General features: G+C 35.5%; 1 protein-coding gene across 1 annotated transcript; it reads right to left on the reverse strand.

Annotated features, from left to right (window-relative positions):
* Nucleotides 1-401: 401 nt before the first annotated feature.
* On the reverse strand, nucleotides 402-9168 carry LOC132603578 (mitogen-activated protein kinase 9-like). The gene is made up of 11 exons (XM_060316707.1): nucleotides 8710-9168; nucleotides 7656-8064; nucleotides 7433-7560; nucleotides 7276-7335; nucleotides 5793-5942; nucleotides 4249-4404; nucleotides 4017-4154; nucleotides 3855-3931; nucleotides 2348-2449; nucleotides 1632-1821; nucleotides 402-878 (listed from the first exon to the last, which is right to left on the reverse strand). The coding sequence occupies exons 1-11, from the start codon at nucleotides 8947-8949 to the stop codon at nucleotides 807-809; spliced, it is 1722 nt and encodes a 573-aa protein (XP_060172690.1). The 5' UTR covers nucleotides 8950-9168; the 3' UTR covers nucleotides 402-806.
* Between the last annotated feature and the right edge of the window lie 2114 nt (nucleotides 9169-11282).

Raw genomic sequence — 11282 nt, forward strand, 5'->3', positions numbered from 1 at the left:
AAGTAATATTCATTACTGTTTGCATCACAAATACAACTTTGAACACTTAAGAGATGTTACCCCTAGAATCAAGAATCACATGATATCCAGCTTCATCTTTTCCCGTAGTAGTACCTCATAAATTATCTGTAGCCACTGATTGGAAATTACTGACATAATTGAGTAATCAGTAATTTTGTCATCAATGCACGACCAGAAAAGACACTATCATTTCAATATCAATACATGACCTTAAAGATGAGCTTAATGGAGCGACATGATCAATGAGGATTCATATAATGGACTGCAATTGCGTGGGATCGAGGCATGGTACTAGTTGTTGACAAGAGATCAATTCGCGGATGCCAGTGAATTCATGTTTATTTTCTAATCAATTGCATAATAGGACATACAACGGAAAGTAATATGAAAAGCTATACGTTAGATAGTACTATTTATCACATCGTTACAAATTTGAACTAGTCACAAATATCCTAAGGAGAAAATTTGGATTCTGATTCACAAATAGCTGGAGCATTTTTCTCTCCTACTATACTACTTAAAACACAAATATGAACTGACAACCTACAGTTAGCTTCTAGCTGAAATCAAGGAGTGGAACTTTTAAATGTTGATTCGCAGTCAAGTAGTTATATGGTAGAGCACATAATCTTCCTCCATTCCGTCGCAGAAGGAAAAGGATATCGAATGATCGATTCACCATTGAGAACATTAACCCCAAAAAATGAATATTGTGGTGTTCTAACAGCGGCAGATCAAACAAAAACTTGCTGAGCCTTTCTGATAATAAGAGGTACTGCAGAGAATTAAGCATGAAGAGCGGCAACTTCTTGAGACAAACCATCAACTTCCTCGTTTTGTTCTTCAATTGGCTCTTCCTGTGGAAACATTATCAATAAGAATAAGCCCTTTCAGATGAGTGAAGGAATGTGTAAAAAAAAAGCAAGAACAGAAATTCAATTGGTTTTTATAACAAGATACTCTCATCACTTGGTTTATTGAGCGTACAGTTATTGCTACTATGAAAGGGAGCGTTGGAGTAACTGGCAAAGTTGCTGCCATGTGACCAGGAGGTCACAGGTTCAAGCCATGGAAACATGGACCCAGGATTTAAGGATCGTGGATGCCTTATTAAAATAAATGCTAATATAATCCTGAGCAGAGGTTTGAACCCAGGTTCCCGGCCACCCAAATCTTTAAAGTTCCACCTGGAACCAAAGCGCTCAGCCGTGTTTTTGGTTTCTAGGGTGCTTTTTGAGTTTTTATACCCAATTTTCATATAGTTTTTATATAACTATACCTAGTCTACGCCGGGTTTAACGGGTGCTAGAGCGCCATTATATTGGGCATAGGTCCGCCCCTGCCGATCATACTAGCAATCAGACCAGATATTAAAAAAAGGAATAAACACAAAATCATCCAGAATATTGGTGTTTGACCCCACATTGTGGGATTCCACTAGGTATTGTTGTTGTAGTATCCAGAATATTGGTGTTATGAAAAACCGATATGATTCTCTAGTGCTCAAAAAGCTACAGAAAGATAATGCTTGAATACATAACAAGGGGAAAAAAATAAGATTCACTGTAATCACCAAAAACTGAGCAACAGGAAAAGAATAAAAAGCTTACCTGTGTGTTTCTTTTTTTAACTACCACACACTTAGAAGCACTGATGCTAGCACTCTTCAGCAAGCTACGAGCACTGTGGTCTGATCCCTCAGACAGCGCTGGTGGACTCTGAAGAGTTGTTGAAACAGTTCTCTTTTCACAATCATTATTTTGGGAAGAGGCGTCATCTTTTGGTGCAGGAACTCGTTCTCTGCAGCGGAGGTATTCCAAAAAGAAAACAAGTTCACATGTTAACTGAATATGTCTGACCAAACACACATAATTCAACTTTTAAAGTACCAAACCAAGCTAGCAATCTATTAAAATACTTGAATTTTGGTTAAGTATAGTGGACAAACTAAAGAGTTTAATAACCACATCATCATCCCGAAATCAAACAGGATGATAATCGATTTAAAATCGCACGTAAACAAATCCAAAGGTCCCTTGACCAAACAAGACTGGAGATATCCAAACAATAAGAGCTAACTGGTAAGTCAATTCCCAAAATAACGCAACTCTATAATCAACACCCATATGTAAAAGCACAAAGTATATTTGAAAAACTTTGTTTTCATTTTGATATTCTTTTAGAGAAACTACTCAATCTAAGTTTTTTTAGTGTAGCATCTAATGTGGACGGTTTAGATACAGAGAAAGTAATTCCTTAATCTGCAGATTCCTAAAAAAACATTTTTACCAATCTGACGAAAAGAACCAGAGATTCGACCACGCACCTAGGCAAGGAAGCATGCTGTCTCTGAAGCGGAGTGCTGCGTTCACCTCTACTCTGATGCTCCTCAAGATGTGCAAATTGTCGCTTGAACCGATCAACACCACTAAATCAACATAGAAGAAAGACCATGATCAATATATCTTGAAAAGCAATACAAAATGATGTAAATTTATTTGGCACATTACATCAGCCTAATTATATGAAGTAGGGAGTCTAGAAGACAACAATCAACTACATGTGACAGAGAAAGAATGATGAAAAGCACTCATTTCTTTGCAAAGAAGGATGACCAGTTAGATCCAACACAAGACCTAGGATCAGACAATCACTAATCAGAGTGAAACCTTGGGAACTAAAGTTTCAAATTGTAGCAAAGGTGACATTAGGTGATTTTTCCCATCTGCCTAAACCTTGGTGGTCAGAGTTACCTAGTACTTGTGCTAGTGGGAGATAGTGGATCCCAGTGGATTAGTCGAAGTCCGTGCAGAGGTGGATCTAGGATTTTGAGAATATGGGTGCACTATTATAAAGCGGTGTATCCAGTATATAAATTTGAACAGTTCAACAAGATAGACATAAGATTTGAACTCCTAAACTCAATTAGAAAGGTGCACCCAGTCATCATTGCATTATATAATACGTTGAGCTTGGGTGCATACATATATAGTATTTTTAAGCAAAATATAACACTATTAAACGTGATTTAGGGAGGGATCATGGGGTCATGTGATCGTAGGAACAACCCTCCCCCCCCCCCCCCCCAAAAAAAAAACAAAAGATATGCCCCTGAGTCCGTGTATGCTGGCACGGACACCGCCATTGTCGAGAAAACTAATATGAATATTCTTTTGTTACCCTCATGTTAAAAGTTTGCAGCAACCATATACTTGCTGAAAACTTAATTCCTTTGATTTCAAGAAATTCACTACTGTGTCTATCTGTGGGGAGGGTGGGAGGAGAACAACTTCCAACAAAGCCAAACACAGTATCTTTTATGTTTGATATGACACCCAAACTTAGAACTAGACAAAATGATGATTACTCGTTCAATAATATCTGCAATCCACTATGAAATATTAATAATTTATCACTGACTAGATGATGTCCATGGTGTGCTATCAGGAAATGAATAACTTATACTGACAGATGAATGATGGTTCCTTTATAGAAAATAAGTAGTCAGAATTAAATATTGAGATAGAAGAAGAAAGGCAGAAGACAATATCAAAAGTTAACCCCTAGAACCTAATTTATCCCCATGAAAGGAGTAGAATAAACATGCAAAATCGAAAGTACAACCCCGGAAAAAAAAACAATCATCAAAAAAGGATTGTCAACGTGTACTTTTATAGGGAAAAAAGTTGTGTATGTTTTGTGATGTTCTTCCATCTCTGAACGAGTAGCGACTACACTCCAGTAAAGAACTTCGAATACCGGCTTTTAATGCATGCAAAAGAGGCAGGTCAACTATTTTAGGAAAGAAGCATAAATTATTAGAACCAGCTAACCTTGGGTACATAAAGCCACTAGTCTGTTCCCCACCAGAAAGATACTCCTGAAGCATCTGAGGATGATATTCTAAAATCTGTTTGTTCAAGACAAGTTTAAAGTCAGTCCTTTGGTCCATTTCACTAACAAGGTAAAGCCATTAATACTACAGAAAGCCGCACCTCACGATATATGAGTTCTCTAACATCATCTTTTGCCAGTTTCCTCTTCTCAAATTCAAACTCAAGCTTTGATATTGGTGGTCTAGATGGTTCACGATCAGCATTTGATAAACCACGGAAGTAAGGATCAGCCAATCCCTAAGAAAAGGCAATATTAGTGTTTCTAAGTCAATTGGACTTGAGATTTTCATTTAGTAGATGAAATAACATTGGATTTATTTCCAATCACTACCTCTTCTGCTGATGGCCGATCTTTAGGGTCAAATGCGAGCAGTCGTTCAAGTAGGCGTAATGCCAAGGGATCTGCATTTGGAAACTTTTTTGTAAATGGAACCGGCTGTTTCTTCCGCATGCTACTGAGGTATCTTCTTGCCTTTTCATTTCTAATCTGCCAGTTTTGAATGAAAACAAGTTCATAAAATAAGAGAAAAATAAAGTGACACCATGGAACTTCTTAGCAACAATTTTTTCTACCTTATCTTCTAAAGATAACACATAAATACCACCCTATACTTGTCCCATTTTTTCAACTGTATACTTTATTTTAGCATATTTGCTCAAAGTGGTATAAATACCACCTTTTGGACCAACGTGACAACTGTGGTGTTTGCACAAACTGTGCAGCCCGTGAGAAGCCTAATTTTTACTTTCTTTTCTTTTTTCTTTCTTCGTTTCTTCTCCCCAACAACTGGTCTGCCACTTCCACCACCAAACCTCCTTCGCTAATCAGCAGAAACACAAGCTTTCTAATTCTCTTTGCCACCTTCATTCAAGTTTTAAGAGCTCAACCACTGCAATTCAACCAGCATTTTTAACACTACAATTCACAAGCCATTGTCCTCATCTTAAATTCACCACTATGCCTTACACCACCTTCAAGAGGCATCAACATCACATCTTTGTGATCACAGGTCATTCACACAAAACAAAACCACCTCCAGTACATGTCAAAACACCCCAAAAACCAGTGACACCACTGGCAAAAATCTTTCAGGATGCTGAAGGACCACCAGAAAGAGAGCATCAGTCACAGCACCTGAACCCCACACGTACAGGGCAGTAGAAACCAGGAAAAAAACATCACCAGCAAGCTTCCCATCACTACCAGAAATCTCCAAATGGCATCACCTTCATCAGTTTTCATGCCATAGATCACTGCCCTGTCTCTCTTTTCAATTTTTTTACTTCAGCAACAACCAACATGGAACACCACAGCTTCTCCGCCTTCAACCAACGAAGCCCGACAAAACCACAATTTTGGGGTGATTTTGATTATCAACAATGGTAGTTTCGGGGATCTATGGTGTGACGAAATAAAACGGGTGTGATGATTTTTTTTAAGATTGATGGTGGAATAAAAATTGAAAGACAGTAAGTAATATAAAAAGAAAAGAAAAATTATGAGGCAAAATATTATTGGTGCGTCACTACACTGCCATTTATAAAACTGGAGTTGGTCGCAAAGGCTGGTATTTATACCACTTCAAACAAATATAGGAGTGTCATAGGGACTGCACTATATAAGAGAATGACTTAAGGCAATTGCCTTATACTTTGACTATTAATTCATGTGCACAAACCTCCCTCTTAAAAGATAAAGTTAAATATCCACTTGTGAAAATGGGACAGGTATAGGGTATTTTTATAAGTATCATCCTCATCTTCTGTTCTCATACATATCTACTTACTAGTATTGAACACATACATTGACACAAAAAGCATGCACATTATTAAAGAACAATATGAGAAAGAAAAGCATATATTATGAGAACTGACCTTTGCAACTGTTTCAGGTGGAGGTGTCCCAAGCAAATCTGTGATTAGGTCTAATTGATGCACCACATTCTTTCCAGGAAATAATGGTTTGCCAGAAAGCAACTCTGCAAATATGCATCCGATGCTCCAAATATCAATAGCAGGAGTATACTGCAAATAGAGAACTCTCAGAGACAGTATATTTCACATGTAAATGCGTCTATGAAGATGTGTCAACAACAAAAATAAAGTCTTCACGTGTATGATAAAGTTGTTTCATAGTGAAACCACATCTTTCCACATTATATTTCTTTCATCAAAATTTGGCAAGGAAAAAATCCTAGTCCTTAAAGTGTATAAACTGTAGGTCCCCAAGCCATGTTTCAGTGTAAAATGCAAGAGAAGTGGCTTCTTAGCATCTCATCTATTTTCTCAGTCCACGTCAATGCTGGAACCAGACTCAAACTAAACTTGGAAAAAGAAGTTCTCAGAAGGCTAACTGAGTCTGACTCATTCATGCTCAAATCCAATAAAAGTGTAGTGTGCTCTGTGCAAAAAACTAAAGCCCATCTGACAACCTATTAGGCTCCTCTGAAATGATATTTTTATTACTTTTTGAAATTTTCACTTTTTCGAGAGATTGATACTCATTACAGAAGGTGGAGCATATGCTATAAGATGGATATTCTGATCATTGATCCAATTCAAAGATATTACGCTAGAACCTAAGTTCTTGAATTCAAATTTTCTTTTTCCAACAAGTAACTCCATAGCTTATCAACTATCCTTTCACCTCTAATGAGAGAGGTGAACCTATAATTCAACGTAGCTAGCATAGGATAATAATATCTTCTCCTAACAAGAATAAAGAACAGATTAGCGAAACAAAGTTATAGATCTCATAATAATGTGACTTTTATGTATTACTACTGAGATTCTCCCCTTTGTTCTACTTCCTTTATCCTTTCGGTTTTTGCTTCAGTCAATTTTTCAGTCAGTGCATTTTCAAGTTGTAATCAAATGAATCTAGATTGCAGGCATTGTTAAAGGCTGCAAAGGCATATGAGTACATGCAGTGTCAGCCACAAACCTTTTATTGTGAAAAATAATTGCTTTTGCTAGTGTTTTGCCCTCCCCAAGGAAACAGAAAGACTATAATATAATCTATGAATCTCAAAGGAAAGCAAAAGACTAGAGGAGAGGAGTAACATAATAACAAGGAACAATCTTGATCATAATAAATTGATGCTAAGTGCAAAAGTCTGGAGAAGTAGCAAAATAATGGGAAACAATCTTCAATGTAATACATTAAAACCAAGTGTCATTAACTGTAATCAACTGTGCATTGCAGTTGTTGAATATATGGAACAGAATGAACAATTAAACTCTGAAATTTATTAACAGAATGAACAATTAAACTCTGAAATTTACTGCCATTGCAGTTATTGTATATACACCTGCAGAATGAACAATAAAACTTTTAAAAGTGATAAATGAATCTTACCTTAGAGAAAAAGGAGCCACATAGTTCAGGAGCACGATACCATCGAGTTGCAACATAATCCTTTAATACATTCAAAAAGATACATGTATAAGAAACACGAGGCAAAAAACATGTATAAAAACAATGGAGAAAGGAAACTTTTTAAATTTGAACTTACAGTCCAGAAAATAGCTGATGGCACATCATTGAAAGATACACGAGCAAGCCCAAAATCACATATCTTCAACTTACAGTCAGCATTAGCAAGAATATTTTTCGGCTTTAAATCCCGGTGGAAAATATTTGCTGTTAAGGGGGCAAAAATGGCAGGTTGGTTATCACAGAGGTAATTTTAACTTGCATAGTTAGAGGTAGTAAAAGGCACATTACAAAGAACCAACCTGTATGAATATATTTTAGTCCACGTAGAAGCTGATACAGGAAAAACTGATAATGCTCATGTGTAAGATCATTATTGGCCTTAATTACCTGATGGAGATCTGATTCCATCAATTCAAAAACAACATAAATATCTTTAAACTCTCTTCGAGAAGGAGGCAACATAATGTGCTTTATTTCTACAATATCTGGATGCCTAAGTAGCCGAAGAAGCTTGATTTCTCTCAAGATTCTTGTAGCATCGGAAACATGGTCAAACACATCATTAATTTTCTTGATTGCAACTTTTTCACCGGTATGGGTGTCGACAGCGGACCCCACAACTCCATAGCTGCCTTTGCCAATTACTTCCTGAACTTGGTATCTACTTGCCTCTCCATATTCAGTAAAGAATTCCGTCTCCAACGTATTCTGAATAACAACATCCCATTTAAAATAAATATCATATATCTGAAAGCTAAAATAGCAGTATTCCCCCCTACTCTTACCCATGTCTCAAATTATCTATCATAATTCTCTTTTACACGCTCCTTAAAAAACATTAATTAGGAGGGCGTTTTAACTATGTTACCCTTCATTGTATTTGAACAATCATAATTTCAACCCATAATTGAGGTGTTTGTAGTCTTCAAGAACAATCGCTACTAAGGGTAAAACTGGAAAGAAAAAAATTGTTTTGAACCTCTAAAACAAATGATCTGAGCGACTATTTTTAAAAACCACGAGAGATATTTGAGACGGAGGAAGTAATAAGAGATGATTAGAAGTGACTTCATGTGCTAGAAATTACAAACACACAATGAAAACAAAAATCTAAGCAATCAAGAAAGCTGGTTCTTTGACATGACTTCCCCATTGACCAAAATCCATCTGATACTTCCCCTTAAAACTTAATGTTATATTGTCAACCAAAATTCAATCTTTTTACATATATATATGTATGTGAAATACAGACATCAAGATTCAAGACAGATCATCCACATCAAATTAAGCAGTTAACAAATACATTAAAATCAACAAAAAGGGGGTCCACAAAAGAAAGGAAAAAAAAAAGACCTTTTTGATAGGATCCATGGTGGGAAAATCGATCCTTTTGGGTACTTTGATGAGATTTAGACCAGTAATATCAAAGTCTTCAGTAATGGTAAATCCTTCTTCTTGTAAATTGTTGGTTTTGTGTAGATCAATTGTTAAGATTGAATCATCATTATTGTTATTGTTGTTGCTGTTGTTGTTGTTGTGACGACGATGGAACCAACGAAGAACGCCATCCACAAATGTACCACTACCCCCCATATACAAATAATACTAACACTTGCTTCCTAAAGTTTCGTGTTGATTCTTGATTCCTCACCACAAGATCTCAGCATTCCTCGCTGCTTTCTCTCTTCTATCTTTGTTGGTTGGCTTTTATATTTCTGTGGAAGGAAAACAAGTTGGCACTTTAGTAGTGTTTTAGGACAGCCGTGTTACACTGGCAGGGAGATGTTTGTTTCCACGTTCCTACTACCTTTGAATTTTTTGATTTGAAACCATATTGTTATGCAAATTACGCCTACCATGTGAGTCCGAAGTCCGAACCTAAATGGCCCAACAGAATAAATGAACCAAAATACCCTATGAAAAAAAAAAAAAAAGTAATCAAAGTATCCCTGCACTAAATAAGGTGGGTTAAACAAGCCAATAATTCTATTGATTTTCAGTAGATTTTACTGCCAGTCTAGTCTATACTTATTTGACGTATAGTTGCATAGCATAATAATATTTTGCATTATATGGTACCTTTAAACTCATTCAAACCTTATATAAAGCAGATTTTAGATGAAGGGAAAACGCAAAAACTCATCCAACTCGTAAATTAGTAAAAATGGAGGTGTATTGGGTAAAATTTGTAGAACACAACTGGACGAATGTCGTGCTAACACGTGTCAGCAGGTGTGACTCAAACACATGTTGGAGGAGACCTAATAAGTGTGAAGACGTTGAAGGACCCGAATGCAAATTACAGCTACCAACTGGGTAAGAGTCTATTTGGATTAGCTGAAAAAAAATGATTTTTAAGCATAAGAGCTTAAAGTACTTTTTAAGTGCTGAAAGTTATTTTATAAATAAGCAGTTATGTGTTTGGATAAAAGTGCTTAAAGGATTTTTAGAAGTAAAGATAGTATTCGAATTAACAGAAAATATAAGTGATAAAAGGGTAAAGTTGTTGGTCAAACCAAAATAGCTTTTAAGCGGAAAAAAAAATGGGGTTGAGCAACTTCTTGGTTTTGACTTATTTTAAGCACTTTTAACTTAATTTAAGTTGTTTTCTATTTTACCAAACACTCAAATAAATTAAAAAATGACTTATAAGCTGGTAATCCAAACGGGCTCTAAATTGGTTTCCTACCTTTTTAAAATGTTTGTGACCATATTACTCTGCAAACTATAGGTACTAAGTGGACAAATTGTTTTCCTACCTAAAATGGGAAAATTTAATCTCTGACCTATAATTGATCTTTTATTTCTTGACAAATTTATTTTTAATTTTATGTTCTTATTTTACAAGAGATTTTTATTTCTTTATTTTTAAGAAATCGACCTCCAGAGGTCAATTTGTTTTGCGAAAAAATGAATTTAAATAGTATAAACAAAAAAAAAAATCTTAAACCAACAAGCATGAATAATCTCGTTGTAGAATTGAATCCTACCACGATAAAGATAAAGACGGGAGTTTGATACCCAAATGATGAATATACACACACTAACCCCACTTCTTTCTTTTGCCTAAACTTTCGTGTTGATTCATGATTCCTTACCCCAAGATATCAGTAGGCATTCCACGGTTTCTCTTGTATCCCTCAACTCCTTTTATTTTGTTATTTTTTGTGGATACATACTATAAGATATGACATATGGGAAGGAAAGAAGTTGTAATAATAATAGCGTTTAAGGAGTTAGGACAAGCGTGTTACACTGGCTGATGTTTGTTTCCTTGTTTCCTACTACCTTTGAATTTTTTTGAAACCATATTGCTGTGCAAATTACGGATATCAAGCGGCCTAATTGATTTCCTACCTTTTTAAATGTTTGAAACCATACTACTCCCTTACGTTATTTTTTTATTTCGGTTCAAAATAAGTGATTTATGTCATCAATTAGAAAGTAACATTAGTTTTTCAAATTTTTACCCTTATTTACATATCCCTAAAGAGTTTTAAAATAATCCAAATTTCTATATAACTTAGTCAAATTATCTTCTGTTTTTTTTAGGAGTTACTCTGATTGTTGTAAAAAAAATATCTTATTTTTCTTAATAGTTTGTCCAAAAAATTGACACATTTTTATACTTAGAAACAATTTAACTTTATGAGTCGATTTACAGCCACATAAATATCTAAGGCTTGTTTTGAACCACACATTTTAAAAAAAATCTTTTATTTCTTAAACTCCATGCCAAGTCAAATTAAGACAATCTTTTTGGACGGAGGGAGTAGTATTTTCTTAGTTACTGTGCAAATTATACCCACTTCTCTTCTTTTTCCTAAACTTTTGTGTTGATTCTTGATTCCTCACCACAAGATCTCAGCATCAACGGTTTTTGTTGTATCCCTCAACTCCTTTTATTTTGTTATTTTTGTGGGTAC

The sequence above is a fragment of the Lycium barbarum genome, chromosome 7, assembly GCF_019175385.1.
Source record: "Lycium barbarum isolate Lr01 chromosome 7, ASM1917538v2, whole genome shotgun sequence".
Classification (NCBI taxonomy): Eukaryota; Viridiplantae; Streptophyta; class Magnoliopsida; order Solanales; family Solanaceae; genus Lycium; species Lycium barbarum.

Excerpts from the sequence above, each read along its gene's own strand:
- LOC132603578 (XM_060316707.1), bottom strand. The coding sequence starts at position 8,949 with ATGGGGGGTAGTGGTACATTTGTGGATGGCGTTCTTCGTTGGTTCCAT. Across the intron at positions 8,065-8,709 it reads CCATGGATCCTATCAAAAAG|AATACGTTGGAGACGGAATT; the intron begins GTCTTTTTTTTT and ends GTTGTTATTCAG. Across the intron at positions 5,943-7,275 it reads GTGGCTCCTTTTTCTCTAAG|TATACTCCTGCTATTGATAT; the intron begins GTAAGATTCATT and ends CTCTATTTGCAG.